Source organism: Sabethes cyaneus, chromosome 3, assembly GCF_943734655.1.
Source record: "Sabethes cyaneus chromosome 3, idSabCyanKW18_F2, whole genome shotgun sequence".
In the NCBI taxonomy this organism is placed as follows: domain Eukaryota; kingdom Metazoa; phylum Arthropoda; class Insecta; order Diptera; family Culicidae; genus Sabethes; species Sabethes cyaneus.
Genome location: NC_071355.1, coordinates 220,880,477 through 220,900,558, shown reverse-complemented (window position 1 = coordinate 220,900,558; position 20,082 = coordinate 220,880,477). Strand labels below are relative to the sequence as shown.

Below are 20,082 nucleotides of genomic sequence, written 5' to 3'. Positions count from 1 at the left end.
TATAATATGAGTACTAATCAAGCAAATTTGGCATGTGGGAGATTTTTGAGTTTTGAATTTATTTTATGATAGTTAGAGACCTCTCACCCCTGTGGTAGGGGGATATGGACTCTCATACAAGTAAAACAAATTTTTTTGCTAAACTCGAAAACTAATCGAACTCGAGAAGTTCGAGACACTTCCATAAAACATAAGTCAATAGCAAGACCACAAAAACTATCTATAGTAACACTAGATCATTCAGGACAAGACGGCCGCGAGTGTTGCCGGTGACCCGTCGTCGGAAGCGCCGCCCACTTTGGCGAGGCAACTCCCCGCAGAAATCACTACTGTCTAGGTTTATTTGTTTTACTAGGTATACCTGGGTTTCCTGAAACGAGCGACAGCGAGTAAGGAGAGGATCTCGAAATGGTACTTTTCACGACAAAGTTTTCCATGAAATGGTACATTTCGCTTAAGGTTTTTCGCAAAATGATATTCGGCGAAATGTTGTACAATCATAACGAATATTACTATCCGCTTTCTGGCTATGCAATGAGGGGACAGGGGAGTTGTTTTCTACTTTACTGTGAGAAAAAATTGCAAATTTGTATATCAAACTTCCCATTCCTGGTAACTAATAAGCATTAACATAAGCAGCAAATCAGCATATATGGCATTTTATACTGCACGTTGTTGTATATTAGCTTTTTGACTGCATAGGTGTTGTAAATTGGCATCCAAAATGGTATTCAAATTCTTCGTGTCGGTAATTAGCTGTAAATTAGCATTGTCAGCACTATAAGAAGGTTATCAGTAAAGTAGCTGTATATTTTGCCAAAATAGCATTTAAGTAGCATTTAAGGCGACTTAAAAGCTTATTGGCCTACATTTGAATAGCATTGGTGATGTTTATTGGTTACCTGGGATACTTTCATAGTTACGTAACTGCCAAAATGAATCATCTAAGGTTGAACTCCTCAGAAACTTGCAAAACTCGAGATTGTGACAAAGATCATCCGAGATTCATGATTTATGTACAACACAGGTCAATTTGTGGCAATACGAAGCTTGTCGGGTCAGCAAGTCTTTTATAAAAATTTTGGTCGTTTTTGAAGACCTTCCCTGTTTACCCTTCATAATCGTCCAGAACCAGTCCAGTGTTGAATTTTCCGCACCCGTCTGTCACAGATCGTCTGTCACACCAAGTACTTCTGTGCAAAATTGGAGAAGAAAAAACCGCTTTATCATCATGACAATGCGCCTGTTCATTCATGCTTAGTTGAACGAGCAAAATTGCACGAAATCGGTTTCGAATTGGTTCCTCAGCCACCATATTTACCAGACTTGGCCCCCAGCGACTATTACTCATTTCCTAACCTGAAGAGATGGCTCACCGGCAAGCGTTTTTAGTCAAATGAGGAGCTCATAGCTGAAACTGAGGCGTATTTTGGACACCTTCCGATCGAGTACTTTTCGAACGGTCTCAAAAAGTTAGAAAATCATTGGATCGCTGTAATCGTTGTACGCTGTAAAAGGTGAGTATGTTGAAAATTAAAACCGACTTTGGCCAAAAAACGTCTCCGTGTGTCATTTTTCAGGTACTTATCAGACTGCCTAGTACCTTGAAGATATTAAGACCACTATCTAGGGAGCTCATTCCACCGAGATTGTCGTGCTTCGGAGGATAATGGGAGGCCGGAGTGAAGGTGGTGAAACTTCATTTCGCCAGAACTCAGGGGAATGCTATCTTGCTTGACCCTTGCAGAGTTCTATATCGTGCTTAGTCATGTTGAGACGATTGGCAACTCCAGACCATTATACCGTGAACGCGGGTAATTCCGATCGGCTCCTAATTCCGATCACTCAACTAAATTAGTCGATTTTTAAAAGAATAAATCAAAAACCATAGTTTATGGGAATCCTCCTGATCAAAGCTTGCCAATGAGCTATAAATTTTAGTTCAATCGTTTAAAAATCGGTTACTTTAGTTGAGTGATCGGAATTAGGAACTGATCGGAATTATCTGCGTTCACGGTACTCTTCGTCCAATAAACCAAATGGTCCGCAATTGATATGTCCCTTCTGATATTGGGTTGACTAGCAACATACAGCTGAACTTTCTCGAAGTTGCTCGAGACAACCATGCCGCGCAGGTAGTATGAATACGGGCGTTTAACCGAAAGCAAAGTCAGTCTAAATTCAAACATTGTAACGTGAAGATATATAATGAATTTAAATAGCAGCACTGGCGTTTTCATTTCTGTCATACTTCCTTGGAGCGGAGTAAATGCAATTGGGTATGGTAAAGTGGTGTAGAATGCACCGCTTAAGCAAAACATCATTTTGCAGAGCAACGGCGTGTTTGTTCCACGTTTTTCAACTTCTAAAAGACTTTATCTCCTGGTGAAATTTCCTAACAAAAACCGGTATTTTTTGTTATTTTTAACGATTTTTAGCAAGAGTCAAAATCATTATGTGGGGCAAAACGTGAAAACCCGTGGGCAAAACGCACCAAGTTTGCCCAGCCAGGCGTTAAAGGCAACCAGCAAATTTACATATAATCACGTGTTGTATAAACTCCTGAAACTAGGCTTCAAAAATGACTTCAAAGCGTTTGTTATAGCGTTCGTTTGCTGGGATGGGATGGATGCAATAATGGGTTCATATCTTAACTTAATTGGCAATAAAATTTATTCATTTATTTTTCTCCAACTGATGTGTGATGAAATATTGTAAGTTAAAGAATGTACAATTAGGTTTAAGGCAAATTCTAAGTCGTATACAATACATAATATTGCTATATTTTTAATAAATAATCTGAAACAAAAGATGTACTGCAAATTAAAAATATTTTGTAACTGTTCAATCCCACTGCGGTGCATTCTACCCCTGTTTTGCATTTTGAAGTTTTTTTTGCAATTTATGTGAAAAACATGCCTAGTTAATGCCGTTTTTGTGAAGAATCTTCGAGTATGACAGTATATCAATTAGACAGACTGTATTTATCATGAAATTTGCATACCGACTAGTGGTAAAAGCTTAAGAGAAAACCGTGATTTCTTACATGTGGAGTGAGATCGCAGATAATCGCTTGATTTTATTGGATGTGGCTATGTTTGATGCTTTTACATGCTGCACAATTATGAAGTAGCTTGTTTTACAGCAAAATAAAATGCGCATTCATAATTTTACAAAATAGTTTCCGCGTTTTTGAACAATTAATAGCATGGGCCATTCTACCCCCACGGTGCGTTCTGGACAGTCTTCCCCTACCACCAGTTCTTTTAAGGAGTATATTGAAGAGTTAAGAGTTTCTCCCGATTGATGATTACGTTGCCATACCTTCGGTGTTTACAGTCCACCACAAAGCGTCCACACTTCTGATGGCGGACAAAAACAAGGGGTGTCAAATAACATGATTTCTATAAACTAGGTTACAGATGGTGTCCCCTAAAGGGGGAATGTGTCATATTATTCTTCTTTTTTCAGGCTGTTTTGGCTATAACTATAACAGTCAATGTCGTGAAAATAGTTTTCTTAAGTTATGACGCATAAACTCACCTTGAGTGGCAGTCTACCATATGTTGTATATGGCACACAACTCTGCTAATTTTTTTCTTTCCAGTTGTTTTTCTTTTTTCCTTTTATTTTTCTTTTTTTTTATTTTATGACAAATGTATCAACATGAAGAAAGAAATTGCTCCGGATATCTATCCAAACCCAAACAGGGGTTCCCGATTGATCTTTGAAAATAATTGATCAGTCAAGCCATACGAATCAGTATGATATTAATGTTAAACATGTTTTGTTCCTCGCTCTTCGCAAAAGCAGATTCACTTGACGTAAATATACGGCTCAGGTTCTGAGCTCCAGTCGTAATTTATTTTGCTCTTAATAACCTCATCGTTATCATCATTCATCCTTGAAATGATTCTCGTTGCATCCGATTTTAATAGACAAATTTATTAACTTGTTTTTCTGCGGGCTTCTCCCTTGCAAACCATTTTCTGGATTTTCTTTCTCTCAACATAGTCAGCCATTCCGGTAGCAATCAAGCACTCATAATGCAGCCGATTTCAAACAACCGAACCGGGGAGCACCGGAGTCCTATCACCCCAATATCGGCAGGAAAACATGCGACCCGTTAGATGACTAACCTTTCCCTCCGGTGCCGGTGGTTAGCTCATTGACTGCGCGTGTCTCCGAGTCACCGAGAAGTATGCAAATTGAAAAGCAGAATAGTAGAATTGATGGTGAAAGGCACAAGTAAGGAAAATATACTTTAGAGACAAAAAAAAAACAGACAGACTCTATTGCTGCAACCATGGACCGATGCGGTAGCAATGGTGATGTTTCTTTGAGAGCCCTAAGGAAATAATACGAGATGGATGTGCATCATCAATATCATCATTAGTGTCTTGACGTTGACTAGCACACTAGCTCTTTTGGCGAGGTACCGGGGAGGTTGGACCAGCAGGAAAGTCGAATGTCAAGCGTCTCCTTCTAAAACTGGCGGTTCCATGGCGGTGGTGCAGTCGGTTCTCCAGCTCCCATTTTTCTGGCTGGAAAATTGTACAAATGTCTTCTGTTGAAGACTGAAAGATTGAGCCATGGAAAGGAAATAATTGAATAGATTGTGAAAAGAGTCATCAAAAGAGGAGGAAAAAAACGACTCTAGGAAAAATATCAAGTATCCAATTATAGTTGCGCTGGATGCACTCGAGAAAATAAACGAATACAGAAAACCGGCAGTGATATACAATCCTGGGATTCTAGAGCGCATTGCGCTCGTGTACGAGCTTCGCTGCTAATAGGATGGTGCCGTTTACAGGCGAGTGCTAAACTGCAGCAGCTGTATAGTGATCCTTTGAATTAAGGTTTTTCGTTAATCGAATCGGGGATTGTGGAAATTTACCTTTTGCTGTATGTATTTCCTTGTTAGCGAAAACCGGAATTTAAAAAACGCTTGTGTATAGCTTTAAAGTCGACAACATTTCATACCATAATCGTTGTTTTTTTGTTTCCAAAACTTCAATTATAATTTTATAACAAACAGAACACAACCAGATGCTTTAGCAAGTTTCTTGTAGAACGGATCGAAGATTATTTTGTGGACCATTACATGTGGTTCAATCTTACCATAATGATGAAAAACGCTGGCATCGGTCGGTGCAAGTCGCAAGGCGCGCTTAAACCATTGTTCCGCTTCCGACGTTCGGCTGCTCTGGACACGAATAAGGCAAGGGTACACAGAATAGGCATTTGCCGGTCGTCACATGTGGAAAAGAGAAGCAGATCATAGGAAAAGTTAGCACCGGTGATGGTAGTTCGAAAATAGTCATGCCGAAAGCTTACATTCCTCGCCAGCATGGATCCGTACGAGAGGTGAGCAGCAACATGGTCCGGTTGGGCTTCCAGAGCCGCTCGCTGGAACCGTTCCGCTTCGGTCCACTGGTTGAGCCGGGCGAAGATTTCCCCCAGCCGGTGATAGATGCCCTGCAATGTGAAAAGTGAGAGATTGAAATTAGTATGGTTAGTTTCTAATTTGTGATTCAAGGGTAGAAATATAGAAAACATTCGGAATCAAACGTGCGACAAACTAAGATCGATCGAGATTGGTTTACCACAAAAATTTGATCCGGATTACTGATAAAAGTCAATAGGGAGAAAACAGAGTAATGAATTTTCTCTGTCGGCATCTCGTGGCTATATACTCGCCTTTGGAGCTTTAGCTTGGAAAATTATTTTAAAATTAATTTTCCCACCGGCCGGCAGCACCCTTTCTAAGCGTAAAGAACTAAATTAAGTTTGAACTAAAATTTATTAGTTTCAATAATTGAATAGTTAATAATTAGGTTACGAAATAAGCGCCGTATAATCCTCGTTGCGAATCTGTCTTGTGGAACCGACACAGGGAAGAAGGCAAAACTTTTCTGATTCCGAGCAACAGATTACACTTCGCACCACGGGGGCTCCATCAGTCCCCTGTGGCGAAGGCTGCTTCCAGACGTGCATGGTGGCGACATGATAAAAATATTGCCAGCAAGGTGCATCTACTTCCCAACCGTTTTTTGAGAGTTAGCAGAAGTGGAGCGGCGGCGCGCGGTGTTTCGCGGGGAGAGCAAGGCTTATCACGTGAAATGTTTTGTCTAGGACATGCGCAACGTTCGTTGTCACCAATACCAGGGAAAATATCGAAACGTTCACATCACATGCGGTGAGCAGTGAGCAACGAGATGCTGTGAAATAGAAAATGAGAGGTTTGTGGGATGACAAAAACTTGCCATTCGACGTTTCACCCAAACTGCTACGGGAACGTTACACTCGATCCTATACAATCAACAGTCAGCCAGACAGACACGCATCGATTTTCCATCGGTTCGGTCGATAAAGACGGGCTAATGCTTGCAGCGCTCAAGGAAAATGCTTGTGCAAGAACATGGCACGGCTCGGCAGCTTCCGGTTGCTTTCGAAATTAGCAGGCACGTTAATCTTGAAACTAATTAAAAGTAAACTTGTTTTCATAAATCACGCTGCTTACCATAATAAATTTGGTTTGTTTCAGTAGAGGAGTTATTAATTAGAAAAATAATGCTACAACGCTTGGCGGGTGTCGGGTTTTATGCTTAATTTTAGTGGGGAGGATTTCCCTAAATGTGTTTCAAGGAATGGTAATCTTAGAAGGAAGGCACATAGTTAAGGTGTACGAGCGGCGTTAAATATGTTGGCTGATGTTTATCTTTTCCAACATATTGCCTTACGTTTGCGAAGCATCTACTGGAACTACGGTCTCATTCGAGGGGTTGTTTGCCATTGAAGCTCAACGTTTTGTAAACAATGCTGTAAACAGTGCTGAGTTAGGTGAAACCCCAAAATATATCTTTGATATCATCAGCTTAGGGTTAAAAATAATATATCAAACTATTTACGGAGAGCAGCAATATTCAAAAACTATCCGAAAGGTTTAAACTTTTCATCTCTCTTCAAGCATATTATAATGTCGTTTTATGGTCGTTAAAATTAATTGTATGAGCACAAAAAGATTATTAGGTCTGTAAAGAAAACCAGACCCCTGACAGGATGTTATGTTTTCGTGGCAAGCAGGGATGGCTCGATCACTTTGGCTCAATTTTGATTCAGTGAACGTCCACTAAGCTTCTAATGAGTTGGCAGCACTGTAGCACCGTAAATACAAAAGATGCAGCTAAACTTTATTCAGAAAAATGGTAGATGAACTAGTTCTACATAAATCTCATACACAACTTGGTCAAATTTTGCTTAGTTGAGACAGTACTGTCAAATTAATTAAAATTGAGTCAAAGTGCTCGAACCATCCTTGCTGGCAAGTATCGCAGCTCGCAGCCCGATCCCTAAATGCTTTACACAAAGCTGCAACTAACACATGTGCATCTAGCGGGGCAAAAGTGCGAAGCTCGAATTCATGAAATTAGCACAGCAATAGCTAACAAAACCATATTATCTTCAATCTGCGAAAAGTTTCGGTTATGAATATTCTCAATTTACACCTTTCCTATTTTGCGCTGGTATATTGCAGTCTCCGTCAGATCGAAACTTTTCCAAACGTTTGTTTTTTGTTTCATCAGAGGAAAAACATTATTTTCCTTCAGCCAACATCTGTAGAGCACACAGCTTTCTGCAGATCTTCCATCTCTAGTATCTGTAATACAGTGCCTAAAGCTGTACATAATTTGCTATACATTTTTGCCTCGTCCATGAATCGCACTTTTACCCTGTCCGTAAATCGCACTTTTACCCCGATAGGCGCTTGACGGAGTTTGATAAAAGTATGGAAAAGCGAAATATATTTTGTAAATTCTTTTCACCGTATTTTCAAAATAGATACGTGAGTGATGTAAACTGCTCCTACAAATTTTCAACAAGTAATATCCTCCTGCTGATATCGTATTTGCAGTATAGCGTAGTAACGTAGTAACGTAATCAAAACCACCCTAAAATAACATTTGCACATAACTCAGCAACTATGCTTGGTAAGCAACTAAAGTTTACGTTAGATTCAAGCTGTCAAAGTAGTCACCCATCCATGCCAATGTAATTAGTTTACTCGGAATCTGCACCGATAAATCATTGAATCGCACTTTTACCCCTCCGTACTCTATGTATGTGTTAACTCTCTCTCTACTCTTTTTGTCAATATTTTTTGTTTTGTTTATGCTTGCCCAGTTTTGCTTAAAATGGCGTCGAGACAAGAAGCATTTCGAGGGCGCGTTGTACACTTGTCCGTATTGTTAAAGAAATTTCGGCAAAAAGTATAGGGTACAACACCTAAAAAGCGAATATGTTGCAGCTTCGACTGTTTGCCATATCCTAAGACACCCAACAATTATTCGCAAGCAAGGTAGTGGAACACTAGCCGACCCGAAATTATGGACCCAGAAGGACATCGTTCTCTTTCTCGTGCCTTCAACAACAAGCCCTCTGGTTTAGCTCTCAACTAAGATGTGCACCAGACGAATGCTTGAAGAAAATTTTGATCCCGTTTCTACGCAAACATCATGCAGATGGACAATACGTGTTTTGGCCGAATAAAGCGTCATCGCATTACACCACAAAAAACACAATCGTTCCTGCATACCCATTCAAACCCATTTGTACCCAAAAACCACGACCCGATAAATATGTCTTAGTGTGTCTAATCGAAGATTTCTTCGGGATTTTGATCTTTAGTGTACAAAAACAACTGGAGGGCCACGAATTGCAAACAGTTGATTGGTAGAACCAATAGATGCATTCGCAAAGTTGACATGACGGCCGTACAACGCTTCTGTTCCGAAATCAAACGGAAGCTTCGCCGAACAGGATCGTTTTCATATATGCACCAATTTATTTCAATAATGGACAATGTATCTTTAATTTCGGTAAATCAGATCTTCTTCATGTATCTTTGTCTTTTTTTGATACCTTGAGAAAAAAATTCTAAAATTTTAGTTGTCACCCATTAAAATTGAATTTGGACTAATTTGAATTCGAAGCTTTACTTCAGTTTTTTTTCTTTTTCTCTAATTTTTCTTTTCCTTTGTCCCTTTCTTTTCCTGTTTATTTGCTCGGGTTTTTCGTGGTTTCCTGTGCCATTTTTCTAACATCTGGTTCTGTTTTACACAATGTTTTTTATTCGTTTTTGTTGCTATTTTCTTCCCAGTTTTCCGTTTTTTAAATATTTTTCTCTTTTTCCCATTGTCAGTTTTCGCCTTATTCAAACTCTTTTTTTTACTTTTCTTCTTATATTTTGTTTTTGTCTGTTCTGTTTTCCCCTGTTTAATGCCCAGTTTTTCGTTTTCTGTCACGTTTATTCTGTTTTTGGTTTCTTGTTTGCTCTTTTCTCTCTGGTTTTCCTTTTTGCTACTGTTTTTCGCATTTTTCTCTTCCATTTTAACTTTTTCTTTTGTCCATTAATTAGTTTTTCTTTTCGTCTTTTTCTGCTTCATTTTCCGTTTTTTGTCCCATCGTACCCCTTAAATCTTTAACGTATTTTTCCCGCTTTCCTCGTTTCATCTCTCGATTTTCTTTTTCTCACTTGCTAATTTTTTTTTCCTTTTGGTCTCTCTTATTTTTCATGACAATCTTATTCTCTCTTGTTTTTTTGGAAAGACAGAAAATGTCTGATGCGAAAATTGATTAATTGGATGAACTGTAAAATTTCGATACAGACCAACAATATATTGGGTTACGTAACGACAGGTGGGGTTCGCACCCACGCTGTTCCGATTGGTACCCGAATGTTTTACTCACTAAACTACTGGCGCAAGTTATTTCTCTCTTCGTTTTTTATTTTTCTTTTTTCCGCTGTTTCGATTTTCCGGTTTTTGCCTTATTTCTTCCGTTTTTTCTCGTTTTTAGGTTCGGTTTTGGTCAGTTTCTCTTCCGTCTCGACTTTTTTCCCCGGCTTTTTTCCGCTTTTAAGCTCCTTCTCTTTACAGTTTTTGATTTTTGTCTGCTCCGTTCTTTGTCTTTTTATGTCTTTCTTTGTATTCATTTTGTCATGTTCTGCTTTTCTTTTCCGTTTTATCCCTCTCGATTTTTTTCACTAATTTTTCTAAAATTTTGGGTTCAGGTGGGACAGTTAATTATTTTTCACAGTTTGCATATCATTTTTCCCAATTCTTCCAATGTTCGTTCCTCACAAAAACACATTTACTCCCTAATGAGTAGTTCATTTTTCTTCCTCCATTTTGATTCTTTCTATGACCCGTTTTTCCTCTTTTTCAATTCTCGTTGTCCGTTGTCCTGCTGTCGTATTTTCTCCTTTCCTTTCCTCCTTTTCTATGCTGTTTTTAACTCATTTATATCCCTTTTCCGTCCTTTCTCCTCGCTTTCTTTCTCATTTTTCTTATGTTATGTGTTATGTCTTATGTTTTATCTTCTATCTGTCTCGTGCTTTTTTCTTTTCTCTACCGTTTGTCAAATTTTTTGTCCAGTCTTCCCGTTTTTTGCCTGGTTTACCGTCATTTTGTCTTTTTATGTCACGTTTTCTTTCCCATTTTGTCATGTTTTTCTTCATGCTAGTTCTTATTCATTTTCTCTCTTGTTTGTTCGATTTAATCGACGTTTTTCGGCGAAATAAGTATGAAGATTTAAATTACCAGTTAGTCCGGACGTTTCGAGCTACTACTGGTCTTCGCTCATCATCTGCGGACACTAAAACACTATATTAGGCACATTTACAACATATTACAAATTCTTAACTTACACTTTTTCGTCCATTAGGTTCTACTTCGTTTATCTTTCTCTTTGCTATGTCTTACTTTCTATTTCTCTTTCCCCCAAGTTTTTTGATTACAGGGTCATATGCAGCTGTGAACGTTGCGGAATCTACTTGTCTATTCACAACATTGTTCTCACCTTTAATTTTAATGTAAAATGTTTCCGCTATTAGTCTAGTGTTATGTTTAGTTATTTTCTCTATGATTTTGGCTTCGTCAAATTTAAAAACATGACCTGTTTCAATGGTGTGTTGGGTTAAACCTGTACCACCAACTGTTTTTGCTTTGATGCTATATTTATGTTGTTCCATTCGTTTATGTAAAAATTGGCTTGTTTCTCCTACGTACGACTTTTGACACTGACCACAATTTACTTCATAAACGACGTTTGTTTTTTTATCTCTTATAATTTTGTCTTTGGTTTTTGTAAATAATACGTTTTTTACTTTGTCGGTTGGTCTGTAAGCAACATTAATCTTAAATTGTCTTAAATATCTGCCTAACTTTTCACCTAAACCGGCAACATAGGGAATTGTCAGTCGATCATGTACAGGAGATTCTTAACATGTTCAATAGTTTTCACCCGCGAATGCAATATACCGTCGAATTAGAAATTAATGGGCAGCTAAAATTCTTGGATACCATCTTACGTATACAGAACGACAAAATATCAACGGAATGGTTTCCAAAAGATCCAAATACTAGATATTTAGACTTTAATTCTGTTAGTCCTTTTTGTCATAAGAGAAACACGGTAGTCGCTTTGGTTGATAGGGCTTTACAGTTGACAGATGCCGAAATTAGACCGAAAACATTACAAACAGTAAAGACAATGCTACATAAAAATCACTATCCCTGCTATTTCGTAGAAAAGGTAATAAAACAAAGACTACACAGGATGTACAATACGTTAGAAGTACCAGGCAAAGAAACAACTCAACAATTCGTGACAATTCCCTATGTTGCCGGTTTAGGTGAAAAGTTAGGCAGATATTTAAGACAATTTAAGATTAATGTTGCTTACAGACCAACCGACAAAGTAAAAAACGTATTATTTACAAAAACCAAAGACAAAATTATAAGAGATAAAAACACAAACGTCGTTTATGACCCAACACACCATTGAAACAGGTCATGTTTTTAAATTTGACGAAGCCAAAATCATAGAGAAAATAACTAAACATAACACTAGACTAATAGCGGAAACATTTTACATTAAAATTAAAGGTGAGAACAATGTTGTGAATAGACAAGTAGATTCCGCAACGTTCAAAGCTGCATATGACCCTGTAATCAAAAAACTTGGGGGAAAGAGAAATAGAAAGTAAGACATAGCAAAGAGAAAGATAAACGAAGTAGAACCTAATGGACGAAAAAGTGTAAGTTAAGAATTTGTAATATGTTTTATGTTGTAAATGTGCCTAATATAGTGTTTTAGTGTCCGCAGATGATGAGCGAAGACCAGTAGTAGCTCGAAACGTCCGGACTAACTGGTAATTTAAATCTTCATACTTATTTCGCCGAAAAACGTCGATTAAATCGAACAAACATTGTGGTGGCGGCGATTATCTGAAATCAACATTTTCTCTCTTGCAATTTTCCTAAACAAATAGGAACATCTCATTTGTTCAATTTATGTAACGTTTTCTTTGTGCACTTTTCTGTTTTTTTAATTTTCTGTCTCATTTGCCTTTTTGCTTGTTTTTCTGGAGAGCAGCAGGAGACGGTCCTCTAAATCTAACAGTACTCCATCTGTGAAAATGCTAAGAATAACAAACTGATTGCTCTACGTTGTTTGGTTCATGATATACACACTTAAAAAACTCTGCAAAATTTGGGTTTTGCAAATCGACGTTTACGGATCTTTACTAACGTTTGGCATCATAAAAAATTTTACCGAACGCTCGGCTGTCCAAATCTCGGCAAAATTTTACCGACTTCGGTACTTTATTTTAAGTGTGTATGAATTAATGTGTATGAATGAATTCAGCCTCCCAGTTGGCCTCGAGGTAAGACGCTGGTCTAATAAGCCAGTCGTCGTATGTTCGAATCTCGGCTGGGAGAGGTTGTTAGAGTCAATAGGATCGTAGCACTGACCCCGCACTGTCCTGTATTCTAACAGCTGGTTGCGAAGTCTGTCGTATGAAAAACAGAAGGTCAAATTTCGATAACGGAATTAGCACCCAGGCTTTGCTTTGCTTTGCTATGAATTAATCAGGAAAACCGAGGTTTTCAGCCATAAAACAGGAACCACAAAAACTGTCATTTTATTGAAAAAGGATCATTAAAAGGTTAGAAATTGACATACAAGGAAAAATATTTTTTCAAATTTCCATGTGACATAACATATTACAGAAGGATTTCGAATTCGGCAACAAATGCGTGTCGCCTACGTTGCCAAAATCGAAACCGTGCCAAAATCGAGACCCTTTTTTGATGTTAAAAAATTGAATGCAAATACGTTAAAAATTGACTAAATGTTATTAATCAACGATAGCAACCCTTTTATGTTCACAAAATCCGCCAAGAGCTATCCGTGCGGTGCAAGTAAGTTTTTGGCGACCTGCGGTAAGACGCAGTTCTACGGTAATGATAATATTATTTTTCGAAACGTTCTATAACCTCAAACTTTTTTTCATGAACACACTTATGTTTATGTTTCCGTCATTTAAAGTATGCATGCGGAAACTGACTGATATTTAAGCATATTTTTGGAAGTAAAATATTTGGTGTTACCAAAAACGGATACTTTTGTTGCTAAAATCGAGGCATGCCAAAATCGAACCATCGAAATCCCTCTGTAATAGGGAATACTTTTTTTGGAGCTTTCCATCATCACTTAAAATTGGAGTTAAAAATGGAAATGAATTGGTTTTAAATTGGACTTCAAACTAAACTTGAAATTGGTTTTGAAATCGAACTTGAAATTATTCTTGAGGTTGTACTAAACCCTCTGGTTCCCACGGCCGCCTTTTGACGGGTTAGAGATATTTCTCTTCAAATTCCTATAAATTCCTGAGAGTTCAGTTTTATGTATTACTAGCTGACCCGACAAACTTCGTATTGCCCCAAATTAAACTGTGTTGTACATAAATCATGAATCTCGAATAATCTTTGTCACAATCTCGAGTTTTGCAAGTTTCTGAGGAGTTCAACCTTAGATGATTCATTTTGGCAGTTACGTAACTATGAAAGCATGAGCTCCTAAACACGGAAGGAGTCCTCATCACAAAAAATTCTTGCCTCCAAAAACCCCCACATGCCAAATTTGGTTTCAGTTGCTTGATTAGTTATCGAGGTGAGAGGAAATTTGTATTCCACCTCCCCTCTTAAAGGGGTGAGGGTCATAATTCCCCTCCTAAAGAGGGGACCATAGAAGAAATTACTGCCTCAAACAACACCCACATGCCAAATTTGGTTCCATTTGCTTGATTAGTTCTCTAATTATGCAGAAATTTGTGTTTCATTTGTATGGGAGCACCCCCCCTCTTAGTGGTGTGACGAGTCTCGACCTATTATAAGAACCTTCCCAGGCCCCAAAAACTCCTGAATGCAAGTTTTCACGACGATCGGTTCAGTAGTTTTCGATTCTATTAAGAACATACTGACAGACAGACAGACAGAAATCCATTTTTAGACTAGATTTAGTATAGACTAGCTGACCCGACAAACTTCGTATTGCCACAAATTAATCTGTGTTGTACATAAATCATTAATCTCGGATGATCTTTGTCACAATCTCGAGTTTTGCAAGCCCCCCAGTGGGCGGCGCTTCCGACGGCGGGTCACCGGCAACACTCGCGACCGTCTCGTCCTGAATGATCTAGTGTTATTATAGATAGTTTTTGTGGTCTTGTATTGACTAATGTTTTATGGAAGAGTCTCGAATTTCTCGAGTTCGATTAGTTTTTGAGTTTCGCAAAAATTTCTGTTTTATTTGTATGAGAGTCCATATCCCCCTACCACAGGGGTGAGAGGTCTCTAACTATCGTAAAATAAATTCAAGACTCAAAAATCTCCCACATGCCAAATTTGGTTCCATTTGCTTGATTAGTTCTCAAGTTATAAGGAAATTTGAATTTCATTTGTATGGGAGCTCCCCTCTTAAAAGGGGAAGGGGTCGTAATTCACCATAGAAAAAATTTCTGCCATCTAAAATTCCCACATGCCAAATTTGGTTCCATTTGATTGATTAGTTCTCGAGATTTGCATTTCATTTGTATAGAAGCCCACCCTCTTACAGGGGAGATGGGCCATAACTCGCTTTCTAAAGAAGAGAGGGGTCTCAATTCACAATAGAAAAAAATCTTGCGTCCAAAACCACTTATATGTCAAATTTGGTTCCATTTGCTTGATTAGTTCTCGAGTTATGAGGAAATTTTAATTTCATTTGTATAGGAGCCCCCCCTCCTAAAGTGGGTAGGGGTCCCAATTCATCATAGAAAAAAATTTTGTCTCCAAAAACATCCACGTGCCAAATTTTGTTCCATTTGCTTGATTATTTCTCGAGTTATGAGGAAATTTGTATTTCGTTTGTATAGGAGCCCCCCCTCCTAAAGTGGGGAGGGGTCCTTATTTACCATAGAAAATATTCTTGCCCTCGAAAACTTTCACATGCCAAATTTTGTTCCATTTACTTGATTAGTTCTTCAGTTATGAGGAAATTTGTATTTCATGTGTATAGGATCCCCCCCTCCTAAAACGGGGAGGGGTCCCAATTCATCATAGAAAAAGTTTTTGTCTCCAAAAACACCCACATGCCAAATTTGGTTCCATTTGCTTAATTACTTCTCGAGTTATGAGGAAAATTGTGTTTCTTTGGTACAGGAGCCCCCCTCTTAAAGTGGGGAGGGGTCCTAATTTACTATAGAAAATATTCTTGCCCTCGAAAACCTTCACATACCAAATTTGGTTCCATTTGCTTGATTAGTTCTCGAGTTATGAGGAAATTTGTATGGAAGCCCCCCCTTTTAAAGAGGAGAGGAGTTATAATTCCCCTTATAAAGAGGGGAGGGGTCTCAATTTACCATAGAATAAATTCTTGTCACCGAAAACACCCACATGCCAAATTTTGTTCTATTTACTTGATTAGTTGTCGAGTTATGCAAAAATTTGTGTTTCATTTATAGGGGAGCCCCCCCTTTTAGTGGGGGGAGGGGTTTCTAACCGTCACTAAAACCTTTTCTGGCCCCAAAAAACCTCTATATGCATATTTTCATGCCGATTGGTTCAGTAGTTTTCGATTCTATAAGGAACATACGGACAGACAGACAGACAGACAGACAGACAGACAGACAGACAGAAATCCTTCTTTATAGGTATAGACTAGCTGACCCGACAAACTTCGTATTGCCACAAATTAACCTGTGTTGTACATAAATCATGAATCTCGGATGATCTTTGTCACTTCTCGAGTTTTGCAAGCCCCCCAGTGGGCGGCGCTTCCGACGGCGGGTCACCGGCAACACTCGCGACCGGCTCGTCCTGAATGATCTAGTGTTACTATAGATAGTTTTTGTGGTCTTGTACTTGATTAATGTTTTATGGAAGAGTCTCGAATTTCTCGAGTTGGATTAGTTTTTGAGTTTCGCAAAAATTTCTGTTTTATTTGTATGAGAGTCCATATCCCCCTACCACAGGGGTGAGAGGTCTCTAATTATCATAAAATAAATTCAAGACTCAAAAATCTCCTACAAGCTAAATTTGGTTCCATTTGCTTGATTAGTACTCAAATTATAAGGAAATTTGTATTTCATTTGTATGGGAGTCCACCCTCTTAAAAGGGAAAGGGGTCGTAATACACCACAGAAAAAAATTCTGCCATCTAAAACTCTCACATGCCAAATTTGGTTCCATTTGCTTGATTAGTTCTAAAGTTATGAGCAAATTTGTATTTCGTTTGAATGGGAGCCCCCCCCTCCTAAAAAGGTAAGAAGTCCTAATTCATCATGGGAAAAATGGTTGCCTCCAAAAACACCCACATGCCAAATATGGTTCCATTTGCTTGATTAGTTCTCGAATTATGAGGAGATTTGTATTTCATTTGTGTAGAAGCCCCCCCTCTTGAAGTGTGGAAGGATCCTAATTCACCGTAGAAAATAGTTTTGCCTCCAAAAACCTCCACATGGCGAATTTGGTTCTATTTGCTTGATTAGTTCTCGAGTTATGGGGAAATTTGTATTTCATTTGTATTGGAGCCCCCCCTCCTAATGTGGGAAGAGGTCCTAATTCATCACAGAAAAAATTCTTGCCTCCAAAAACACCTACACGCCAAATTTGGTTCCATTTGCTGGATTAGTTCTCGAGTTATGAGGAAATTTGTATTTCGTTTGTATAGGACCCCCCCTCCTAAAGTGGGGAGGGGTCCCAATTCATCATTGAAAAAAAAAATTGTCTCCAAAAACACACACATGCCAAATTTGGTTCAATTCGCTTGATTAGTTCTCGAGTTATGAGGAAATTTGTATTTCATTTGTTTAGGAGCCCCCCGTCTTAGAGTGGGGAGGGGTCCTGATTCACCGTAGAAAATTTTCTTGCCCTCGAAAACCTTCACATGCCAAAGTTGGTTCCATTTGCTTGATTAGTTCTCGAGTTATGAGGAAATTTGTATGGAAGCCCCCCCTCTTAAAGGAGAGAGGAGTTACAATTCCCCTTATATAGAGGGAGGGGTCTCAATTTACCATAGAATAAATTCTTGTCACCGAAAACACCCACATGCCAAATTTGGTTCTATTTGCTTGATTAGTTCTCGAGTTATGAGGAAATTTGTATTTCATTTGTATAGGAGCCCCCCCTCCTAAAGTGGGGAGAGGATCTTATTCATCATAGAAAATTTTCTTGCCTCCAAAAACACCTACATGCCAAATTTGGTTCCATTTGCTGGATTAGCTCTCGAGTTATAAGGAAATTTGTATTTCGTTTGTATAGGAGCCCCCCCCCCCTCTTAAAGTGGGGAGGGGTCCCAATTCATCATAGAAAAAAATTTTGTCTTCAAAAACACACACATGCCAAATTTGGTTCTATTTGCTTGATTAGTTCTCGAGTTATGAGGAAATTCGTATTTCATTTGTATAGGAGCCCCCCCTCCTAAAGTGGGGAGAGGATCTTATTCATCATAGAAAATTTTCTTGCCCTCGAAAACCTTCACATGCCGAATTTGGTTCCATTTGCTTGATTAGTTCTCGAGTTATGAGGAAATTTGTATGGAAACCCCCCCTAGTAAAGGGGAGAGGAGTTATAATTCCCCTTATAAAGAGGGGAGGGGTCTCAAATTACCCTAGAATAAATTCTTGTCACCGAAAACACCCACATGCCAAATTTGGTTCTATTTGCTTGATTAATTCTCGAGTTATGCAGAAATTTGTGTTTCATTTGTATGGGAGCCCCCCCTCTTAGTGGGGGGAGGGGTCTCTAACCATCACTAAAACCTTTCCTGGCCCCAAAAACCTCTACATGCAAATTTTCACGCCGATTGGTTCAGTAGTTTTCGATTCTATAAGGAACACAGGACAGACAGACAGACAGACAGACAGACAGACAGACAGACAGACAGACAGACAGACAGACAGACAGACAGACAGAAATCCTTCTTTATAGGTATAGATTATTGACTCATACCTTCTTATTCTAGTCTAATCTATCCAGTCAAATACATAGTTCGATGTATTAAGTTAATTTGAGGCACTTATTTCGTGCAAAAGTAGAAAAAATCATGAAAATTTAGAAAAAACTGGGGCTCTAGAGGGTTAAAACCAAAGTTGGTAGTAAACTTAAAATTAGACTTTGAAACGGATATGGAATTAGCTTTGAAATTAAACTTAAAGTAGGAATTGAAATTGGATAGAACTGAATTTAATAGGCACCTGAAATTGTATTTGGGATTCGACTTTAAACTATCCAGGTAACAAATATGCATTAATATAAGCAGTAAATAAGCTGCTTATTAGCATATTTGGCATTTTATACTACTTGTTATTGGCTTTTTAAATGCCTATTTACATTATTTGGCATCCAAAGTTCTATTCAAATTCTTCTTGTCGGTAATCAACTTCAAATGAGCCTTGTCAGCACAATAAAAGGATTAGCAGTAAAGCAGCTATATATTTTGCCAAAGTAGCTTTTGAAGTAGCATTTAAGGTGACTTAAATACTAATTAGCTTGCATTTGAACAGCATTCGTAACGCTCATTGGTTACTAGGGGAAACTTAAAACAATCGGTGTTGAAATTAGGTACGGAATTAGAATTGATTTTGAACTTGAAATTAAGATTATTTTAGGCCTGATATTCAACTTAAAATTTAATCTAAATTAGACTTGAAACTGAACTATTTTTAAGTAATTAATTTACTTTTCTCAAAAAAAGTAACCAATTAAGTTAAAAACTTCGAACTTCTAGGTTGCAGAAATTAGTTTATTTTACATTAAATTTTACAGAAGAGGTGGGGCACGTGCCCCAGCCGGGGCACATCAGTGCATAAGCTTCTAAAGTCTTTATACTCCTTAGATGAGCAGAAACTCGGGAGCAGAGAGAACAGAGGTTTTAAGAGAACACTTTCAGCCGGTGTTTGCTAATTAACAGTAAACACTTTCATACTCTCTGTAAGTAACTTCAAGTAAGTAACTCTGTAAGTAAATTCAAATATGTAACTAATTTACGTTGGCATCACATTTTTAATAATAATTGCTCTAGAATGCAAGATGTATGCATAATCAAAAAATGCAGCTTCTGAATGCTTTACTGTATAATAAACGCCCTGGGAACGACACTATTACTCAAGCAACTAGAGAATTGTAAATATTTCTCCAACACCGCGGGAATTTTTTATGATAAATAATAATAACCCACTAGACAGTACTCGACTAGTGTGCTAGGGAAGAACGGATGAATATACAAGTTTTTCCATTCTGCAGTAAGTCCAATTGCTTTTCAAGTTTACGACTTTTTCCATAATTATTTGTGACAATTTACTATTGCATTCGCATCATTTCCACACCTGCTTACTTGTATGTATTTACTACAAAAGCTGGGCCACTTGACAACACACTCCCATTACTGTTCGAGGATCTTTTGTTACTTATGTACGTGACGTACCACGATGAATAGCAAGCGCACTCTTGCGGCCCAATTTACTATATCGCAACGAAGTAGTGCAAATTACTTTGGGAATATTTCATTTAGCATTTCACCTTCTATCTGCTTCTGCTGGTTTAATATCTATGCAACAAATTGATACTGCTCAATGAATTCAGTTTCTATGAGTTCTAAATTTGAAATTATAAAGATTAGACAAAAGATAAACTAAAAAATGAAATGTGCAAAATGAATATTGTGCTCCTTTCTAAAAATTTTCAAAACAAAAGC

The 20,082-nt window shown here is 38.1% G+C and overlaps 1 protein-coding gene across 1 annotated transcript in view; it reads right to left on the bottom strand.

Annotated features, from left to right (window-relative positions):
• Window positions 1–20,082, bottom strand: part of LOC128740749 (protein O-mannosyl-transferase TMTC2) — a 407,393-nt gene that overhangs the window by 1,574 nt on the left and 385,737 nt on the right. Inside the window, exons 9-10 of the mRNA XM_053836313.1 lie at window positions 5,338–5,478; window positions 5,122–5,206 (exon numbers count right to left, since the gene is read on the bottom strand). Coding sequence (XP_053692288.1) covers window positions 5,122–5,206; window positions 5,338–5,478 — 226 coding nt within the window. The remainder of the gene's footprint in view (window positions 1–5,121; window positions 5,207–5,337; window positions 5,479–20,082) is intronic.